The sequence below is a fragment of the Carcharhinus amblyrhynchos genome, chromosome 2, assembly GCF_965287045.1.
Source record: "Carcharhinus amblyrhynchos chromosome 2, sCarAmb.v2.hapA, whole genome shotgun sequence".
Classification (NCBI taxonomy): Eukaryota; Metazoa; Chordata; class Chondrichthyes; order Carcharhiniformes; family Carcharhinidae; genus Carcharhinus; species Carcharhinus amblyrhynchos.
The window spans coordinates 29718348-29742031 of NC_137325.1; the positions used below are offsets into that span (position 1 = coordinate 29718348).

A 23684-nucleotide genomic window follows, 5' to 3' on the forward strand; every position below is an offset into this window, starting at 1 on the left:
ATGTCAAACAGATGCCATAAATCATGATGTATAGGTGAATCCAACGAATAAGACAACCCCATTTATCCAGACCCAAAAATAATGCCTTTGTTGCATATCTTCGGTGTAAGAGTCAATCCCTTTTCCAGCCATGACATGCCATACCCTCACCAGTATTTTCAAATTTTTCCTCAATGCCTGGTGCCATTCCTGGTTATTTCCAATCCCACTGGCAGGACAGACCAACAACAGCTGGCAGGCAGCAGAGTGGTATACAGTCAGACAGAATTGCCCAGGAGTCCTTTTGATTTGACTTATTATTTCACTTGTATTAGCATACAGTGAAAAGTATTGTTTCTCAGAAGGGGTTTGGAATATAAAAGCGGAAAAATGTATTCGAGTAGCACAGGGCATTGGTGAGACCACATCTGGACAAGTGAGTACAGTTTTAGTCTCATGCATTAGAATTAGTTCAGAGGTGATTAATTCAACTCATTCCTGGAACGAGAAACTTATCTTGTAAAGAAATATGGAACAGGTTAGGCCTACACTCATTGGAGTTTAGAATGAGAGATGATCTTATTGAAACATACAAGATCCTGAGGGGATTTGATAGGGCAGATAATAGAAGGATGTTTCAAACTGTGGGAGGACACAATCTAAAGAATAAGAGGTTTACAGATGAAGGGGAATTCTCTCTCTCAAAGGGTCATTAAGAATGTGGTATTCCCTGTTCCAGAATGCAGCTGAGGCTGGGTAATTGAACTCATTCAAGGCAGCGTTCGACAGAATGGCCAACTCCAGCTCCTTAGTCCTATATTCCAGCCTTAGTCTAAACATGAACTCAAGTGATGAGGTGACAAGGACTACCCTTGAACTTTTGTCAACTTTGGCATCAAGGACCCTAGCAAAACTAGAATCAATGGAATCGGGGGGGGGAAAACTCTCCATTGACTGAAGTCATACTTAACACAAAGGAGATCATTCAGCACCATTCATGACTCTGATGCAGTCCATGCCTACAAGCAGCATGATGACCTGGACAACATTCAGGTTTGGATTGCTAAGAGGCAAGTAACATACATACAAGTGTCAGGCAATGACCATCTCCAACAAGACAGAATCTAACCTTTGACATTCAATGGCATTACTATTGTTGAATTTCCCCATTCTCAACATCATGGGGGTTACTCTTGACCAGAAACTAAACTAGACAGCCATATAAATACTGAAACAGGAGCAGGTCAGACACTGGGGATTCTGTAGTGACTAACTCACTCCAACTTCCCAAGCATCTTGACCAAACATGTACAACGACCGCACCATAAAACCATAGAAAATTATCCTGCTGTCACATCTCTGTAATGGCTATCAGATCATATTTATTTGTCAATGTGCACTCTCAATTCACTTTTGCCTCTTTGTTATCTTGCCCTGACTGCTGATATATTCTTAGGGTTTTTTTTCCCTCTGTCCCTTACTACTATTCCCTGACCGTTATTTCCCATATCATTATTATGCTCTCCTGCCTTAAATGTACACCTTGATTTTCTGTATCAACCAAAGCTTGATCCCTTGCTTAATTAAAATTCTCTCTACTTCACTACTCATGTGATTTACAAGAACACTCTTCCCAGCATAGTTCAAATGTTCACCATCCCAATGATACACCCTCACTCTCCCCAGTACTGGTGCCAGTACCAACAAACCAGAACCCACTTTCCCACACCAGTGTTTGTGCCATGTATTCATTTCTCAAATCTTATTTGCCCTTTGCCAATTTGCACAAAGTTCAGGTAATAATCCAGAAATTACCACCTTTGAGGTTCCACTTTTTAATTTGGTACCTAGCTCCTCATACCAACTATGCAAAATCTCTTTCTTTGGACTGCCTATGACATTGGTATTTGCACATCACAATGACTGGATCATTTCCCCCGCCGACTCTAAGTTTCCTTCCAGTCCTGAGCAAATGTTCCAAACCTAGGCACCAGGCAGGCAGTACAGCCTTCTGGACTCTTGCTCCTTGCTACAATTCTTTTTTTTTTGACAGCCAAACAGAACTTCTCAATAAATTCTTCAGTACTTCATGGAATATTTTAACAATATTTCCCATGACAATCACTCTGAAGACAAAATATACATCTAGATTAAAAGTATCTTCAACTATGTCAAGGTGGGGGCTGTCATCAGTGAACTCCATCAATATTTTAGTCTCAGCTCAAATGATCAGCAGATCCAAAATTTAATTGCAACAGTCTACAAACAGTTCAGGTGACTTTCAGTGTGTTACTAAGATGTCAGAAGAATAAAGCATTATCATTATGATCTATTTCAGATTTCAGTAGGCTGCAACAAACAGTGACAACTTTTTCTTAACCTTGTTTACCTAAATGCAGGAATTTTAGATGTTGCACGGTTTTGTCTTCATGACGGTATGTACTCTCCATTCCAAATTGCACTCCAGATGGTGCTGGTGTGCTGTCTTCATGAACCACTGTAGTCCATATGGTGTAGTAACACCCAGAGTTGTTAGAAAAGGTGTTCTAGATTTTGACCCAGTGACAGTGAAGGAACAGAGATCTGTATCAAATTCAAGCTGGTGTGATGATAGGATAGTAATTGGCCAGAATGCAATTGGACTGCTTTTTGGGGGTAGCACATACCTGAGGAATTTCCAGATTACCAGGTAGATAATATTGTTGTAGTTGCCCTGGAACAGCTTGGCTAGGGGTGTGGCTAGTTGTGGAGCACAAGTCTTCAGTGCTATTATCGGAATATTTCAGGGTCCACAATCTTTGCAATATTCAGTTCCTTCAGCCTTTCTTGATATTACATGGAATTAACTGAATTTGCTGAAGACTGATATCTCTGATGCTGGAGATGATAGGAGGTCGATATTGATCATCCATTCAGCACTTCTGCTTGAAGATGGCTGCAAATGCTTCAGCCTTGTCTTTTGCACTGATGTGCTAGGCTTCCCCCATCATGGAGGAGGGGGATATTTATGGAGCCTCCCTCGTCAGTTAGCTGCTTAATTATTGACCACCATTCACAACACTGGTATTGTTTATATGTATATGGACTTCCAGAATACATTTGATAAAGTTCCCATCAGGGGTTGTTCGCTAAAGCTCATAGAATTGAGGGCAAATTATTGATCTGGTTAGGAAATTAGCTGGCTGGTAAGAGAACAGGCTGAGGACTAGGCTTTATTGCACGAGTATATTGTTACGGCAGAGACCAACAACTTTTTTTTTTAAATGGAACTTACATTTCACATTTTAAGATTTGTTTTTGTTTCTGCAGAACTACACAGCCTCGCTATGATCCATTCATTGGGTTATCCCTTAACTTTGTCTATCACATGCTGCTTCTACTGCTTGACATGCAAGTAGTCTATATTGTAGCTTCACCAAATTGACACCTTATTTTTCAGTATGCCTGATGCTGCTCCTGGCATGCACTCTTGCGCTCTTCATTGAACCAGGGTTGGTTCCAAGGTTGGCTACGATAGAGTGGGGGATATGCTAAACATGAGGTTACAGACTATAGTTGCGTACAATTCTGCAATTGGCACACAGCAAATTATGGATGCCCAGTTGAGTTGCTAGATCCATTTGAAATCTATTCCATTTGGCTAAAAACAATCTAGTACAAAGTAGAAATTTGGCATGATATCCAAAGAGACCTGGCTGCCCTTGTTCATAAATCATTAAAAAAAATCAGGTGCAACAAGCAATTAGAAGACAAATGGAATGCTAGCTTTATTTGCAATGGCGTTTGAGTATAGGAATAATCAAATTGTGCTGAAGCACTATAGGGCCTTAGTGAGATCACACCTGGAGCATTTTTGATCTGGTTATCCAATGAAAGATAAACTGGCCATAGAGGGAGTGCAACAAATGTTCATGACTGATCCCAGGGATGACAGGATTGTCCAAGAGTAGAGATCGAGTAGACTGAGCAAGTATTCTCAGTGTTTCGAAGAATGAGAGGTGATGTAAGTGTACATATTTCTTACAAGACTCAACAAGATAGATGCAGAAAGGATGGTTCCTTTGATTGACAGTCTAGAACCAGGGGACAGTTTTAAAGAAAGAGTTGGAACAAGATGAGGAGTTTCTTCAGTCAGAGGGTAACAAGTCTTTCGATTCTCTACCCTAGAGGGCTCTGGTGACTCATTGAGTATGTTCAAAGCAGATTCTCTATCCTAGAGGGCTCTGGTAACTCACTGAGTATGTTCAAAGCAGAGTTCAATAGATTTCATGATGCCAGTAACATTATGGCATAAGGAGACAGCGCAGGGAAAATGAGGTTGAGGTAGAACATCAACTATGTATAATTAAACCATGAAGCAGGCTCAAGTGGCTAAATGGCATACTCCTATGTTCCAAACCATAATACCCTGATTCTTTTTCTTTTAAAAAGTTGACAAAAGTAGTGAACAGAGGAATATCTACTGGTATTGTTTATATGTATATGGACATCCAGAATACATTTGATAAAGTTCCCATCAGAGGTTGCTCGCCAAAGCTCATAGAATTGAGGGCAAATTATTGATCCGGTTAGGAAATTGGCTGGCTGGTAGGAGAACAGACTGAGGACTAGGCTTTATTGCACGAGTATATTGTTACGACAGAGACCAATAACTTTTTTTTTAAATGGAACTTACATTTCACATTTTAAGATTTGTTTTTGTTTCAAACAGATTAGAAGCACCACTGACCAAACACTTTTTGCAGACTTGTGCTTTTAACTACAAAACAGAAATTTCCCTTTTACCCACTTCACAAGTATCCTTTACATTGTTCCTTAAGTAGTAATTCTATTTTCTCGGACTCAGTACAATGTGGTTCACAGTTCCAAAGGTTTACTTACTTTCATTGCCTTCCTCAGCCTGCAACATTTATCCCAGAATTCCCTTTCAAGTGAGGATTCTACCCAGTGATTCACCCTCTTGAGCAAACTCTCTTCCCATCTCACTTCAAATCCTCACTAATTTCCCTCTTTCACCAATCATGCAAGATCTCTGGCCTGACTCCTGAGATTTCAGGCAAAACGCTAAAATTTGTATAAGCATGAATGAAAAAACAGGACGAGGAAAATGTAAATATTTGTTAAACCCACTACCAGTTAAATACACTTGCACACTCAAATTAGATATCTGGAGTTGAATGAAATGGCTTGGAGTGTCCCTGAGAGAGATCGGGCTCAGCGAAGTAGTTGAATGCAACTGTTCTGCTAAAATAAGGCAGGGCATTTCTCTTGTCAGGTTAAATATTAACTTTAACAAGAAAAATTGCCAGATAAGCCCACAGACAAATAACTGAAGCATGGTTAATTTGTGAAGTTTATGGGAGAGAAAGATAGCCTCAATCTCTGCATTTGATATTGGCTGTACTGTATCAAGAGTACGTACATCACTTTAGTGAAATTGATCAGAATATCGAACTGTACCTGTGTCCCTGGAGTTTTATCATACAACCTTCTACCATCAAATGCTGCACCCAGTCAAAAGCCCTGTCACATGTTAAATCTTTTGTAACCAACAAACAGCTGTGCTTAAAAGAAATGAAAACACAGCACTTTCATTTTTTCTCCTTGGTTGATTGCAGCAGTGTCCAAAAGATCAATCTTTAATTCCTGAAAAATTCCAGGAAATCAGAGAAGGTTGGCAAGCCTTTGGCCAGCGATGCTGCAGAAAAACTTTACACTCCTTGGCCTTGTCCAGCAAAATTTTACCTTTCGCCCTGGTAATGTTTCAGTCAATTTCTCCTTGGTTTTAAGATCATAAAGGATATTCATTACAAATCATGATGATCAGGTGCATTGAATCAGAGAATCCCTAAAGTGCAGAAGGTGGTCATCTGGCCCATCAAGCCTGCATTGAAAACAATCCCACCAAGGTCCCATCTCCGCAACTCCACGCATTCACCTTGCCAATTCCCCTAACATCAAGAGGCAATCCAGCATGGCCAATGAACCCAATCTGCACATCCTTGGCCTATGGGAGGAAACCTGAGCACCCAGAGGAAACTGATGCAGACACAGGGAATGTGCAAACTCCAAACAGACAGTGACCCAAGGCCAAAATCGGACCCAAATCCCTGGCACTGAGGCAGAAAGTTGAACCACTGTGTCACCATACTGCTTTTCAAATAACTGCAGGCACACATGTTTAAAACTGCTACCCTCTTCATGAACTGTTCACCTGGTATGAAAGAGTTCCAAAACATGCACTTTTTACTGAAATACTGAATTGAACAATTTGATTTCTGAATTATTGCACTAATTTAGTCACCATTAAGGTTTCAACTCCAAAAGAAACAATTACGTGATTTGAACCAGGGAACAAAATGTAACAACTCAAAGTTTGCAAATGATACCAAGTTGGGTGGGAGAGTGAACTGTGACACGGATGCAGAGATCCTTCAGAATGATCTGGGCAGGTTGGGTGAGTGGGAAATCAATGGCAGATGCAGTATAATTTGGATAAGTGTGAAATTATTCATTTTGGAAGCAAAAATAAGAAGGCAGATTACTACCTGAATTAAAAATCAGGAGAACATAAGAACATAAGAACATAAGAAATAGGAGCAGGAGTAGGCCATCTAGCCCTTCGAGCCTGCCCCGCCATTCAATAAGATCATGGCTGATCTGTCGTGGCTCAGTTCCACTTTCCCGCCCTCTCCCCATAACCCTTAATCCCTTCTCTTATCAAAAACCCATCAACCCGCTTCTTAAAAATATTTAGCGAGGCAGCCTCCACCACTTCAACGGGCAGAGAATTCCAGAGATTCACCACCCTTTGAGTGAAGAAGTTCCTCCTCAACTCCGTTCTAAACCGCCTCCCCTTTATCTTGAGGCTGTGCCCCCTAGTCCTACTGTCTTTTTTGAGCGGGAAGAGTCTCTCCACCTCTATCCTATCCATCCCATTCATCATCTTATACGTCTCAATGAGATCTCCCCTCATTCTTCTAAACTCTAACGAGTACAAGCCTAGTTTATTCAGCCTCTCCTCATAGCTCAATCCCCTCAACTCCAGTATCAGCCTAGTAAACCTCCTCTGCACTCCCTCCAGGGCCAAAATATCCTTGCGCAGGTGCGGCGCCCAAAACTGCACACAGTACTCCAGCTGCGGCCTCACCAATGCCCTATACAGCTGCAGCAAGACCTCCCTACTTTTATATTCAATCCCCCTCGCTATGAAGGCCAGCATCCCATTCGCCTTCCTGACCACCTGCTGCACCTGCAAGCTGGGTTTTTGCGATTCATGCACAAGGACCCCGAGGTCCCTCTGCACCGTCGCCTGCTGCAGTTTTTCGCCACGTAAGTAATAGTGTGTGCAATGGGACCTGGATGTCCTTGTGCACCAGTCACTGAAGGTAAGCATGCAGATGCAGCAGGCAGTAAAGGTGGCAAATGGCATGTTGGCCTTCATTGTGAGAGGTTGAGTACAGGAGCAAGGATGTGTTATTGCAATTATATAGGGCCTTGGTGAGGTCACACCTAGAGTGCTGTGTGCAGTTTTGGACTCCTTTTCTGAGAATGTTCTTGCTCTCAAGGGAGTGCAACAAAAGTTTACAAGGCTGATTCCAGGGATAGCAGGAGTGATGTACGAGGAGAGATTGACTAGGTTAGGATTGTTTTTGCTGGCGTTCAGCGGAGTGAAGGGGGGGGGTATCTCACACTTATAAAATTCTAACAGGACTAGACAGGGTGGATGAAGGGAGAATATTCCTGATGTTGAGGGAGTCCAGAACCAGGGGTCACAATCTGAGGATTCAGGTTAGACCAGTTAGGACAGAGGTGAGGAGACATTTCTTCACCCAAAGAGTGGTGATCCTGTGGAATTCATTACCACAGGAAATAGTTGATGCCAAAACATTCAATGTATTCAAGAGGTGGCTGGATATAGCACTTGGGGCAAATGTGATTAAAAATTATAGGGAGAAAGCAGGATTAGGCTATGGAGTTAAGTACTCAGCCATGATCGTAATAAATGGCAGAGCAGGCTTGAAGGGCCAAATGGCCTCCTCTTGCTCCTATCTTCTATGTTTCTATGTTTATGTGGACATCATTGAATGAGGAAAAATACATAAAGTATAGTAGTCATTCATTAGTCATGGGGAGTTCTGTGAAATTTCATGACTAGAAATACATATTGCAAATGGTTTTTGATTTTTTAATTAAAAGCTGCATTTTAATATGTTCTATTATGTGGTAAGGTTGATCTGACCTGATCTAAGCATTCACACTCTATTGTGCATCTTCCTTTTTGGATGGAAACTTAACAATTTGGGGCTTTCAAATACAAGTCGTACATGTGTATTAGTTATTTTCACAGTTGGCTCAAAAAAAATGAGTAAAATTACAGCAGTCCAAGCCAGCAATGACTAAATTGTATAACAAAACAAAAATGAGGTCAACGTATTGTCTATTTAATAGGCTACAATATTCAAGACATCTATAACGTCCTTGCCATCTCCCAGATGTTACTGGGGTTGTATCAAATACAGAACAGCCGCTCATGAACATATTACAAGTCTGTAACACAATCAGGTCATTCAATTAGTGTTGGAAATCACCAGATTAGAGAAAAGCTATTCAATCTGTCTAACTGGGAAGCAGCACAGACAAAAAGTGGTGGGACTACATTTGGCAAACTCAAGGCAGGAGTTCATGTTGGCAGACCTGAATATGGTCTGGAGACAGCACAACGCCACTTTAACCCACTGCCTTCATAACATCAGACAACTATCTCCAGATATGAGCAGGGAGGCAAACTGGATCTGAAAGTTTGTTGCTTGGAAATGCAATTCATGAAGTGTGTATGAGACAGTTAGTCAGGGCCTCAAGGTCTACAATAGAGGCTTCCAACTAACAGGAATACCACACAATTTACTCTAATTGTACTCCATTTATTTCAAGGTTAGATGAGAAATACAACTTGTTATAGTCAACAAATGAAAAACATTTTTCAAAATAACTGCATGCCTCATTAAAGGCATGATTTAAAGAGTTAAATAAGGACAGCTTTCAGAATTATTGTAATAAAAATATCAAAATACTGATGACTTCAGATTAACAGGTAACCCTTGGTTATTTTGTCAACTGATCTTTTTCTGAGATGTGTAGACAATTTGAGGTGTACCCCTTTAAAACTGGCTCCAACGGAATGTGTGTTATGAGGTGTTACATTTTGTAATCATGTGCAATATATCATGCTGAAGTTTGAACAGTTGAATAGTTCCACTGAGGTGTTCCACTTTTGATCAACTTGATACTGGAGAAGTTGACTTTGATTCCAATAAACAATACGGTGGAAGTAGTAATAATTACGAGCAGAAGAAAAATGAAGAAGAGGTACTTTAAAACTTGACAGCTCTCAAAGTAGAAAACTCACCTGACCCAGAAAGGTTCTGAGGAAAAATAAGGGTGAAAATCATGAAGACTGACCATAATTTTCCAATTCTCATTAGGTATCGGGGTTGTGCCAGATGATTGCAAATGTTATATTCCTACTTATAAAAAAAGAGGAGGGGGATAAGTACAGGCAAATCAGCCTAAAATAGGTGGTGAGGAAATTTCTCAAATTTTCTAATTTGGGAATAAATTAGTTAGCAATTTTTAAATATTGGATTAATTCAAGGTTAAGTGAGAATTATCTTTTGACTAAACTGATTTAGTTCTTTGATGAAGTAACAGGGAGGGTTGATGAGGGTATTGCATTTGGGTATATCACTCCAATATCAATAGTTCTGCTAAGGCTTGACATGTCTGCAATTCTCTGAAGCTTCCAGTCTCTAAGCACACTCTGAGTTCCTTTGTGAGGCTCCTTGAAACCTACCTGCTCAGTCAAACGTTTGGTCACCTGTCTTTATACTTCCTTATGTGGCTTAATGCCAAATTTTATTTGGTAACACTCCTGTGAAGCATCTCAATATGTTTTTATGTTAAATGAACTCAACAAAATCAAGTTATTGTTGGTTAGCCTTTTGTTATGAAATATTTGTAAGTACAATCGTAAGCATTTTAATCACCCAGGCTTAGACTGCCAAGGCCCGACACTCAGGATTCTCTAACCAACTTCCCTGTATCTCGATCTCCCTTACTTCCTTGGGAAATCTATTTTGAGCAATCTTTTGATCATTGGTCCCAACATCTCATGCGGCTCAGAATCATATTTTGCTTTGATGCCTCTGTGACACACTTTGGGATGTTCAATTATATAAATCTAAATTGTTGCTGGTGTTTGAAGGGAGATGGTTCAGGAACAGCCTAGGTACATTCCCACATGGAGGAAAGGGAATGTGCATTCCTACAAAAAGGAAAGGGAAAGGAAGGGCAACTAAACTCAGAGCCCTCTGGATAGCAAAGTGATTAGAGTAGGATGAAGCACATGACAGGGGTCAGCTTTATAATACAAGGAAAATTGGGTGAATATACAGAGTACAAAAGAGAACAGAAAAGGAAAATAAGAGGGGAAAGAATAGATATTAAGCAAACATAAAAGGGAATCAAAGGTCTTCAACTGCAAGATTAATAATAAAAGAAGTGTCAAATCAGTGGCTCAGCCAATTAGGGATCAGAATTAAAGTCCATTGGTGTTCTGCTCCCACAGGGTTGGGGTACTAAATGAGGACTTTGTCAATGCTACAACAAACAAGCAGGTTGCCGGGACAGCAATGAACCAAAACTGTAAGAACTGCGAGTAGTATAAGAAAAGCTAGTGACACTAAATGTAGATAAGTCACCCAGTCCAGATGGAGTCCACCTCGGGTTGCAGAGGTATGTGAGGACAGAAATTGCAGAGGTTAGCTACAATCTTCCTATCCTCATTAAACTCAGGTATGGTGCGAAAAGACAGGAGGATCACAAACATTATGCCCATGTTAAAAGAGGATAAACTTGGAAATTATAGGCTAATCATTTTAACATTTGTGATGGGAAAATTTGTAAAAAAAAACACGAGAGCAAATTAACTGCTACTCAGAGAAGCATGCTCTTATAAAGAATAGCCAGCACAGAATGCAGAGCCTAAGAATAGAAGTAGCGATCACTTGGTCCCACAAACTTGCTTTACCATTCAATAAATTCATGGCTGATTTGACTGTAGTCTTAGTTCCATTTTCCTGCCTGCCACCATCCCCCACCTCTTGAATAACAGCCTTCAACATATTCATTGAGCCTGCCTCCACTGCCTTCTGGGCTAAAGAATCCCAAGATTGCGACCACGGCCTGCAGTGGTTCAAGAAGGTGGCTTCAATGGGAGACTCCTTTTGAAACTATCCTGAGTTCTAGATTCCCTATGAGAATAAACATTCCCTCAACATCTGCCCTAAGCTAGGCATTTTATAAGATGAAGAACATAAGAAATAGGAGCAGGAGTAGGCCATCTAGCCCTTCGAGCCTGCCCCGCCATTCAATAAGATCATGGCTGATCTGTTGTGGCTCAGTTCCACTTTCCCGCCCTCTCCCCATAACCCTTAATCCCCTCTCTTATCAAGAACCCATCAACCCGCTTCTTAAAAATATTTAGCGAGGCAGCCTCCACCACTTCAACGGGCAGAGAATTCCAGAGATTCACCACCCTTTGAGTGAAGAAGTTCCTCCTCAACTCCGTTCTAAACCGCCTCCCCTTTATCTTGAGGCTGTGCCCCCTAGTCCTACTGTCTTTTTTGAGCGGGAAGAGTCTCTCCACCTCTATCCTATCCATCCCATTCATCATCTTATACGTCTCAATGAGATCTCCCCTCATTCTTCTAAACTCTAACGAGTACAAGCCTAGTTTATTCAGCCTCTCCTCATAGCTCAATCCCCTCAACTCCGGTATCAGCCTAGTAAACCTCCTCTGCACTCCCTCCAGGGCCAAAATATCCTTGCGCAGGTGCGGCGCCCAAAACTGCACACAGTACTCCAGCTGCGGCCTCACCAATGCCCTATACAGCTGCAGCAAGACCTCCCTACTTTTATATTCAATCCCCCTCGCTATGAAGGCCAGCATCCCATTCGCCTTCCTGACCACCTGCTGCACCTGCAAGCTGGGTTTTTGCGACTCATGCACAAGGACCCCGAGGTCCCTCTGCACCGTCGCCTGCTGCAGTTTTTCGCCCCATAAGTAATAGTCCTTCCTACCATTCTTCCTACCAAAGTGGACCACCTCACACTTGCCAACATTAAATTCCATTTGCCATTTCCTGGCCCATTCGCCCAGCCTATCTAGATCCTTCTGCAGACTCTCCACACCCTCCGCACAATTTGCCTTTCCCCCAATCTTGGTGTCATCAGCAAATTTCGACACCCTGCACTCGGTTCCCTCCTCCAGATCATCTATATAAATGGTAAATAGCTGAGGCCCCAGCACCGACCCCTGGGGCACCCCACTAGTCACCAACCGCCAATCCGAATAGCACCCATTGACCCCCACTCTCTGCCTCCTATTTGACATCATCTCTCATTCTTCTGGACACCAATGAGTACAGGTCTAACCTGCTGAACCATTCCTTATAAGTCAACACTTTCATCCAACAAATCAACCTCATTAATCTTAACAGAACTGCCTCCAAGTATATCCCTCCAAATAAAAGAGCATAAGTGAGTGCAGTCTCAATACCCTGTACAGTTGCATGAAGACTTGCATACTGTTACATTTCAATAAATTATAATAAAGGGTAACATTCTATTTGGCTTCCTAATTACTTGCTGGACCTGCATGCTAACATTTTTGAAATTCAAGTACAAGGACACCCAGATCCCTCTGCAAACCCTTTTTATTTAAAAATTATACTCATCTGCCAAACTTTGCCCACTTAAATTATGCTTGAATAATTTCCTTAAATTTGATTAAAATGTTTGATGGGTAACAGAGTGTGGAAAACGGCAATACAGTAGATATTGTGTTTTTTAACTTCTAAAAGGTATTTGATGAAGTATCTCACATTAGGCTTGTCAACAAAATTGGCATTCATTGGGTACCTGGATGGTAGCAGCATGGGAACAAAATTAGCCAAGGGATAGAAAACAAAGTTGATGTGGATCCTTTTTGTTTGGAGTGGAGGAAGACATCATATAATCATAGAAACAGAGTATTTGGTGGCTGTTTCCCCAAGTTCAATACTAGGACTATAGCTGCTTGTGATAAATTGTTAATATCTTAGACTACAAGATACAGAGCACAATTTTGAGGTTTGCAGATCACACAAAACCTGCAAGTGTAGCAAAGTGAGGAAGGTTATAATAGACCAAGAGAATGTGGACGTAGGCTGGTGAAGTGGACAGGCACAGATTAAATTCAACACAGAAAAGGGAGCTAATACAGGAAGAATGGTACAATTTTAAAGAAGGTGTAAAGAATGAGAGATAGTGCATTTGTACAACCTGTTACATTTGTTTACCTGATCTGCCATCTTCAAAGTAGTTGACAAAGCATAAGAGAACCTGAACTTGATAGAAGTCAAATTCAAAAACCAATAATTATGCTAGACCTATAATATATGCTAGCCACAGCTGGAGCATTTTGTCAAAGTCTCAGCATCACATTAAAGTAGTGCAGAAGAGATTTGTTAGAATGTTTCCAGAGATAACTGTTATGTGGGTCAACAAAAAGAAGCTGAAGTTCTAGGGTAGGGAGGGAAGTGGGAAAGGCAACTGATCAGACAGTATCAATTTAAGTGACAAAGTTATCCATCCATGAGTAATGAATATCCTCCATTTTCCTGGGTGAGTGCAGCTCCAACGACATTCAAGAAACTCAATACCATCCAAGACAAAGCAGCCCACTTGATTGGCACTTGAACCGCCAACGTGCAATGGCAGCAATGTGCACCATCTACAAGGTGCACTGCAGCAACTCACCAAGACTTCTTTACAGCACTTTCCAAACTCGTGACTTCTACCACCTAGAAGGACAAGGACACAGCAGATGCATGGAACACCACCACCTCCCCTCCAATCCACACACCTTCCTGGCTTAGAACTTGTATCACTGTTCCTTGAATGTTACTCAGTTAAAATGTTGGAACTCCCTTCCTACAGCACAATGGATGTACCTATACACATGGCCTGCAGTGGTTCAAGAAGGTGGCTTACCTCCAGTTTCACGAGGGAAATTGGAGATGGGCTATAAATGCTGGTCTAGCCAGTGACTCTCACATCCCATGAAGGAACGAGTTCCTTGCACTTGTTGGAGGAGTTCAGGTGCGGGTGGAAGAGATGGGGAGAATGGTTTAAGATAACTGTATGTAGGAGGAAAAAAGCAGCCAGGGATTCCCATTGTATTCCAGGATGATCCTAGAATAGTGAGCAGTTCTGGCAGATGACAGCAGGACCCAATAATGCTTCAAGTAGTCTAGCCATATCTGACAGTCAATGGCTAAACCAGTTGTCCAACATATACATTCAAGTCTGTGTTCCTCAGACTAAAGGAAACAGAGACATGGGCTATACCAGAGTAGTAGCCAGCTTGATGGAGTGTCACAGTTTTAGTGTGGACCAAGTTAGAAGTAATGGTCTGATTAAGCAAAATCAGAATTTACAAGATTATTGAATAAACACACAACAAATATTAACTGTAAAATTTGAGTAGACAGCAACATTTGAAACTGAACTGCTCTCTAAAATGATTTACTGTTGGTGGATAGGAAGAATGAAAAAAAAAGGCAACATCAACCTCTTCCCACAGACATTTCAATCACTTCCAACCTGACAATATGATTCAGCCAGTCTTTACAACTAAGTAATGGAACAGCTGACCTTACATAAAATGGACATGCCAAACATGCAAATTAGTGTAATGTGTACAGGATCTAATCTGAACAAGTTGAAGTAATTAAAAACAAATTGTGTCAAGCACAGTTTAAGATTTTCATTAACTGTTCAGAAAATCATCAACGGAATGAAGATGGTACCAAGGGGACATTCCAGGAACAGGCAAAAACTAGGTAGAAATTGCATTTTTAATACTGCCGAGGCTTTGTTGATGAATTGCAAGAGATAGATTTGATTGTTGAAACGCGCAAGTTGTGTTGCTTTTCTATCATTCTGTTGCTATCATTTCATCCCTTTATAATTTTGGACAAAAGTAAAATCATAGCTTGATATGTCAGAAAAATACATATTCTTAGTTCTTTATAAACTGAAAACTCAGAGGTCAGAGAACCTGACTCAAAGTCAGTCTAAGTGACTGTTTACACCAAAGGCATATATCAACTTAATACTGAGCCCAGCTGAAAGCTAAACAATAAAAATGCAAATGTTTCAAGCTGACAGTTTTTATGCAAATATGAGTGTTCCATGAACTCTGAAAAAAGCATCCCAATCAGAGCATTTTAATAATTTGCATGAAAAACTATTTGACAGCAGAAACCATAATCAAATCACCTCATTGTAAAGTGAAAGCAAGAAGGGCTGTGCAGGCCTGAAAGCTGTTTTCACAAGCCATGCGTGACTGAAAAATATCTAAAAATGAAAATTAAGACTTACCCCATTGTAATAGTGTACATCTGCTTATTAGATCAAATTCACTCAATGTAAGATATACTGAAACAATATATTATTAGTGGTCAACTATCCCCAGCAGAAGGTTCATTCTAATTTCAGAATTTGCTACAGGCTAATTAATTAACATTAACATTGTTCAGTGATTCTGAAACTTTATCTTCTACAACCACTTAGGTGGGGCAAAGGAACTCCAGGGACCACCAATCTATCCTATCTCACCTACTTTCGCTTGCCACTGCAAAATACTCAGAAATAACAGGAAGACTAGCACCATTTTAAACAAGGTTGCCAGCCTTCCAGGATTGGCCTGGATTCTCCAGGAATTAAAGATCAATCTCCAGGACACTGCTGTTTGCAAAGTCACCGGGTCATATGTGAAGACAGACTCGAATGATTAAGAGCCATACTCACATCCTCTGTCTCCACACATTAGTTATCTTTTTGATCTTCTACAGGTCCTACTCTTTTCTTAGCTGTCCTCTTAATACATCAAGAAAATATATTTGGGTTTACCTCTATTTTGCTTGCCTATATTCTTTCACACCCTTGCTTTGCTTTCCCAATTTTCTTTTTGACTTCATCTTTCTAATTTCCATACCCCTCTCAGCTTTCCTGAAGTATAAAGTTTAGTGTCTAACATAAGCTTTCGTTTTCTGCCTAAGCACCTTTGCACACAAAGGTCTCTAGATTTGGTTGACCCATCCTTATTCTTTGTAGGAACTTTTTAAAAAAAATCATTTAGACGGTGCAGGCATTGCTGGTTAGGCCACCATTTACTGCCTATTCTTAGTTACCTTTCAGAAGATGGTAGCAAGCTGCCTCTTGAACCACTACAGTCCCTGAGGTGTAGGTACACCCACAATACTGTTATGGAGGGAATTTGGCCCAGCAACAGTGAAGGAACGGCGATACATTTCCAAGTCAGGATGTTGATTGACTTGGACGGGCATCTCCAGGGGGTGGAGTTCTCAGGTATCTGTTGCTCTTGTCCATCTACTCAGAAGGGGAGGTAGCAGGTAGGGGTGGGGGTGTTACCATTAGAGGAGGGTTAGAGAGAAAGGGCAGGAGGCATTGGGGCATTCCCAATATCAGCTCTCTCAATCTGGCAGAGGGCAAATTCAACAGGGCTTGTTGGGCAGTCTTAAAGTCATTATTTGAAGGCTCAGCTGGCCTCCAGGGTAAAGACTACCCCCCCGCCAGTCTTTCCTGAGCACTTGATTGGGGGAAATCAGGAAGACTGCAGGAACAACTAAAGTTTATCATTGATGCTCGAAATTAGAAATTTGAATAGAAAAGGAATTTTGAATATTAACAGAATTTTTAGGAGCTCAAAGAATTTTTGCTGAAATAACGTGTTAGCAAACATTGTAACCAATTTCACAGTAAGGTCTTTTGAACAGCAAGTAACCTATTAATATATTTTTAAATTCATCCTGAAACCTCTGACCTTGCAAACTACTGGTCCAGCTCCAACCTTCCTTTCCTCCTAAAAGTTCTTGAATGTGCTATTGCTTTTCAAATCTATACCAATTTTTCCCAGAGCTACATGTTTGATCCCCTACCACAGTCTAATCAAAATCACAAATTATCTCAGGCTTCTGTTCTATCTCTCCTGATACTTCTCATCGCATTTATAGTCTGTGATACAGTTGATGTGTCCTCCTCTTTTGGTGAGGTGAGTAGGTTTACCCTTGACTTGTACCATTTTTAATTATCAGAGCAATCAGCTCTAACGAATTTTCTTTCCACCCCCACACAGTTAGCTCTTGGGTCCCTCATGGATCTATCCTTTGCCACCTATTTCCCATCTACATGCTTCCCCTTGCTAACATCTTCCAAACACAAGTATACAAACAGCATCCAAAGCTACTTCATCATCTTGCAAACCTTACACTGCTTGTCCAATATTCAGTGTTAGATGAGCAGAAATTTACACTGCTTATATACTACGAAGCCTAAAAACGATAATTTTCAGCACCCACCACAATTCCGTTTGTCAAGGGCTCCACCCCTCCCCCTCGTCACTGTCTGAGGGAACATCTGACTGCTCGTAACCTGGGCATCCAACCGGATCTTGAATTAAGCTTCGGACTTTAGCACCTCTCTATTACCAAGACCAAGTATAAAAATCTCTTCAAGGTCTCATCCAACCTCTATCTCTGTAACCTCGTTCCACCAAGTCTCTGAGGTGTGTGTGTTCCTCTAATCTTGTACATGGCTCAATCATAGTAACCTTGCATTGGCTACCTAACCCTAAGTGCCAAATTGTGTTTTTAATGCTCCAAGACAGGATTTTCTTCTGAGCTTCTGGCATTGATAAAAAATGCAGATCTCCTTGACCCCACCTACCTCCTTCCTCAACCAAGAAAGCGATCAGTTAGAATCATAGCTACAGCACAGAATTGTTGACAATGTGACAATCAATCCAAAAAAATACTTCAGAGGTACACTGAGGGAGAATTTAGCATGGCCAATGCACCTGACCAATACGTCTTTTGGATTGTGGGAGGAAATCAGAGCACTCAGAGGAAACGCATGCAGGCATGGGGCAAACGTGCAGATTCCGCACAGACAGCAACCCAAGCAAGAAATCAAACCCGAGTCCCTGGCGCTGTGATGCAGCAGTGCTAACCACTATGCTACTATATTAAGAATTTAAAAGTCAGCATCACCGTTGGCAAGATGCACCAAATATTACAATCACATAAGTACAAAAAATAGAAGTGGGAATCGGCCACCAGGCCACCTTCAGTACGATTATGGCTGATGTATGCTGGCCTCAAATCCTTTTCTGTGCCATTGCCCCATAGCCTTCTATTCCTTGATCTATCAAAAATTTATCCACTTTCTAATGATCCAGCCACCACCACCCTTTGGGATAAAGAATTCCAGAGATTCACCATCCTCTGAGAAGAAATTTCTACGCACTTCAATTTTAAATGACTGGCCCTTTATCTTGTAGCTACGTCCCTTTGTTCGAGACTCCCACTTGTGAAAACATTCACCATCTGCCATATCAAGCCCCCTGAGAATCTTAAGTGTTTGACTAAGGTCACTCTTCACTCTTCTAAACTCCAAGGAATGCAGATCCAGACTATTTAATCTTTCTTGATAGGACAATCCTCTCATCCCAGGATTGATGCCTCCAATGTTATTTTTAGGTAAGGGGATCAAAACTGTATGCAGTATTCCAGGTGAGGCCTCACGAACACACTATACAATTGCAACAAAACCTCCCCATTTTTAAACTCCAACACCTTTGCAATAAAGGCCAAATGCTGTCTGTCTTAACTACTTGCTGGACTCAACTGCTAGTTTTTTGAGATTCACTCGAACACCTAGATCTCTCTGTGCTTCACTCACCTGCAGTCTCTATTTAGAAAATAATCTGCCTTTTGATTTCTCCTACCAAAGTGCATGACCTCACACCTCCCCACATTAAATTCCACTTGCTAGGTTTTCACCCAGTCATCCAATCTATCTACATCTTGTTGCAGAATCATTACAACATGCCCTTCCATCTATCTTCATATCAGTGACAAATTTGGAAACCTTGCATTCTGTTCCTTCCTCCACATCATTAATGTAAATAGTAAACAATTGCGGGCCAAGAACTGACCCCTGCAGTAGTCCACGAGTTACATTTTTCCACTCTGAAAAGGATCCATTTATTCCAACTCTTTTGTACGTGGCAGCCAGTTTTCAATCCATGCCAACATACCTCCTCCAATTCCATGGGCTTCTACTCCAATCTCTTATGTGACACCTTATCACATGCCTTTTGGAAAGCTAAATACATTACGCCTATATGTTCCCCTCTATCTACTCTCCATGTTACATCCTCAAAAGAATGCAAGAAAATTTGTTCAACGTGATTTACCTTTCATAAAACCATGTTGACTAGGTTTGATTACTTTCAGCTTTCCTAAATGACCGGCTATTTCCTCTTTGATTGCTGATTCCAGCATCCTGCATTAATACATGTTAAACTAACTGGCCTATAGTTCCCTGCCTTCTGCCTTTTCCCCCTTTTTTGAATAAGGGAGTCACATTGGAAAACAGCCAATCTTCTGGCACCCTCCCAGAATTTAGAGAGTTACGAAGTTTCAACCAGTGGTTCCACTAGCTCTGCAGTTACTTCCATTAAAACCCTAGCAGGCAGTTCAACAGGTTCTGGTGATTTGTCCGCTTTTAGCTCCTTGTGATTGGGATTTTTCTAAGGTATACCATATTATTTGAAATCAGCTCATCAGATATCTTGGGGATATTTACAATGCCTTCCACTTACGCAAAAAATTATCCATCATTTCTTTGTTTGCTATTAACAATTTACCAGCCTCTTTCAGTAGAGGTCCCACATTTACCTTAGCCACCCACTTAGTAAAACAACTCTTATTGTCTGTTTTTATGTTGCATGTAAGTTTTCACTGAAAACTCATTTTCTCCCTTCTGAGCTTTTTGGACTTTTGCTGCTGGATCCTAAAATCTTCCCAGTCCTCTGGTCTACCACTATCCCTTGCCACTCGATACATCACGTTTTCCAATTTAACATTATCCGTGATCTTGTTTGTTAACCATGGATTTTGCCTCTTACTCGTGGAATTCCTCTTTTTGATTGGGATAAACTTGTGCTGAGCACTTTAGACCAGCTGTTCCAATACCTGCCACTGCTCAACTACTGACCCGTATCTTAGCTTATTCACCTGATCTATCAAGCCAGATGCATCATTGCCAGTTTTAGCAGCACACCACACCAGAAAATTGCAAAACCCTAACCTTGCAAGCGGTCAGCACGGTAACACAGTGGTTAGCACTGCTGCTTCACAGCTCCAGGGACCTGGGTTCGATTCCTGGCTTGGTTCACTGCCTGTGTGGAGTTTGCACATTCTCCTCGTGTTTGTGTGGGTTTCCTCTGGGTGCTCCAGTTTCCTCCCACAGTCCAAAGCTGTGCAGATTAAGGTTGATTGGCCAAGCTAAAAATTCCCCATAGTGTCCTGAGATGTGTTGGTTAGAGGGATTAGTGGGTAAATATGTAGGGATATGGGCGTAGAGCCTGGGTGGGATTGTGGTTGGTGCAGACTCAATGGGCCGAATGGCCTCTTTCTGTACGATAGGGTTTCTATGATTCTATGATAAAACTAGTTAATTGAAAACGCAATCTCTCACACCAATGCCTGCAATTAAAGCAAAGCATAATGCCATTTACAGTGCATGATATGACCTCACTGGTATCCTCCTGATCTTAAAAGGATTCACATTTTGAACACTATTATCTGGTACTCTGAATGACGCCATCTAACTGACACTGAGTAATGCATTTGAACCAGCTAGGTCACACCTCAGTAACAAACAGAAAAACCAGTTTTGAAACCAGGAGACACATCTCTGCAGTGAATAACAGTTAAGCCACTCAAGGTTGAACAAGATTAAGGCTTTAGATAGTTTGTAATACATTTGTCCTGTGATATTCAAATTAGGTTTTCAAGCAGCAAAATACTAAAAACGGTTAACAAGTCTAATACTTCAACCTCAAGAACGAAGTGACTGCAGAATATTTCTACCACTGCAAAAAGGTTGAAGGTTTTAAAGCTATGTAAGTATTCTATTTCTTAGAACGTTCTTCAGAGGGAAAGATTTATTTTTCTATATATTCTTAGAAAAAAACATAGAATCCTTACAGTGAAGAGACCATTCAGCCCATCGAGTCTGCATCACAGTACTCTGCCAGAGTAATTGATCCAAAATCTCTATTCCGCCCTATAACCCCACAAATTTTCCTTGGCTAATCCATCTAACCTACATATTGTGGGATGATAAGGGGCAAATTAGCGTGGCCAAGCCACCAAGCCTGCACATCTTTGGACCGCGGGAGGAAACCAAAGCACCCGGGGGAAACCCACAAAGACACAGGCAGAACAGCACCAAAGGAATTGAACCCAGGTCCCTGGTGCTGTGAGGTAGCAGTGCTAGCCACTGTGCTGCCCCAAAAAACAGGAGTATGAAAAGGAAGATAGCCAGATGTTAGAATATTAAAATCATAAATCTGGGTTTCCTAATACAAAATGAATTAGATGTTGCAACATTTTTGTACACATTTTTGCATAACGTCTGGTTATTTTTCTTGTACTCCTGCAATTGTTACAGATGAGGAACCAAATATTTAATAGATTTAAACCTGTTAAATATTAAAACTTTTGTTTTACGATTTAGCTCTCGTTTTTTCACATTGTCATAAATATTACTTAACTATTTGAAAATCATAAATCTAAAGGACTCACTTATTCTGTCCAGTTTTAATTTACAGTAAAAATTACACTAATGTCAATGAGATGCCTATAAAGCTCAAAATATCAACAAATTTCAGAGTCAGTTTAGTCAGACTTACTTAATTGAGTTTCTAAAGTGGTCTTCAGCTGGATTTTTCACAGTACAGCTATTTAACAGCCACAAATCTGCATCGAGTGAATTCTCTACAAATGAAAAGAAATAACAGCACATTAGAAAATCACTTTAATACACAGGCATGGTATTTGCCGTTGATTAAAAGAATATTTTTTAAAACTGGTAAACAGTAAGATGAAAACAAGAGTAACAAATATAGATATTTATAAAACTACAAAAAAGTTACAGAAGACAAATTAAAACATTAAACATTAAAATATTTTTGGGAACAGCTCTTCACAAACGCCCCATCTCCACAATCTCCTCCAGCTCTTTAATCCTCCAAGACATATAATGCTGACCTTCTATGCATCTTCAATTTTAGTTGCTCCATAATTAGTGGCCATGCCTTCAGTTGACTGATAGTGCACAAATTCTGTAATATTTACCCTATACTTCTCCATTTCTCTACTTTACTTTCTTCCTTTAAGACACTCATTGAAACCTATTTCTTTCACTAAGCTTCTGGTCAGTTGACGTACTATCAATGTCATATTCTAATGCTCCTATGAAGTGCCCTGGAACATCTCATTATGTTAAAGGAATTCTATGAATTTAAGTTGCTGCATTGGATTTCATTTGTTCAGATCTAAATGCTATGCTGCTGCCCATGTGAGGCTTTGAGGCCTTCTGACTCTTTCTTCTTCTTCCCAATCTTCAAACTTAATTCATCAGAACTAAACTTAGACCTAGACTGCATGTGGATCAGAAGCTTCTGGCATAAATTTGTGGAGAAATTCTTCCAATAACTTTTCTATCTCCATATTGTGAGGTAGCCCTTTTTGCCTTCTGCCACTTTACCTCTTATTTAGGTTAGCAAGATCTACCATTACAAAACTTAATCTGAAGTATCACAAGAGCAGTGGCCTGTTACAGAATTTGAATAAAGAAGAATGAAATTATCAGTTTCCTACATGGTGCATTTTTTTTTGTGCAATTTGTAGTAAAAAATTGAGGTTTTTTTAAAATTGGCTTATTTTAACTCTAACCATGAGACTGTTGGTGCAAGCTGACATTGGCAGGATGGCATCTGCTTTGGTGTAAAGTTGCCAAAGACACATGATATTACTGGGCTTGTAGTGCCTGGATCCCTTTGTAAAGATGTTGCAATCACTTCCACTGTCCATTCCTTCACATAGGACTCAGGAGTCTGGGCTAAGAGGGGAGTTTAAATAGAGATCGGAATCACTGCAGAGCTCGGGCAATCCCGCCCTGGAGAAAAGATAGGTTGGAAGCTGGACTGAAAGCAACGTTTTCAGTTCAGGTCCCAAAAGAAGGAAAGCCTCCTATTTTATTGCCAGAACCAACACAGGATCTGTGGAAGGGCTGTTTTCCATTAGAAAGAGTCAGTGATGGGGTTGTTCTAGTAGTGGACTGACCCCTTTCTGATCAATCTTGATTGAACTCTGCTTCTCTCTGGTGTAAACACAGTACGAAGTTTCACAACACCAGGTTAAAGTCCAACCAGTTTATTTGATAGTAATCCCTCAAGCTTTCGGAAACGGTGTTCCTTCATCAGGTATATCAGAACCTTCCACACACCTGACGAAGGAACACCATTTCCGAAAGCTTGTGGGATTACTATCAAATAAACTGGTTGGACTTTAACCTGGTGTTGTGAGACTTCGTACTGTGTTTACCCCAGTCCAACGCCAGCATCTCTACATCATCTCTCCGGTGTGTCAGGCTACTTTTAGCTACATCAATTGGCAAAGGTTTTGATCTTGTAAAGCAAGTGATGCCAAGTACACAACCCCTTT

General features: G+C 40.8%; 1 protein-coding gene across 1 annotated transcript in view; it reads right to left on the reverse strand.

The window, feature by feature from the left end:
- Positions 1 to 23684, reverse strand: part of cdkal1 (CDK5 regulatory subunit associated protein 1-like 1) — a 658662-nt gene that overhangs the window by 565870 nt on the left and 69108 nt on the right. Inside the window, 1 exon segment of the mRNA XM_080203976.1 lies at positions 21869 to 21953. Coding sequence (XP_080060102.1) covers positions 21869 to 21953 — 85 coding nt within the window.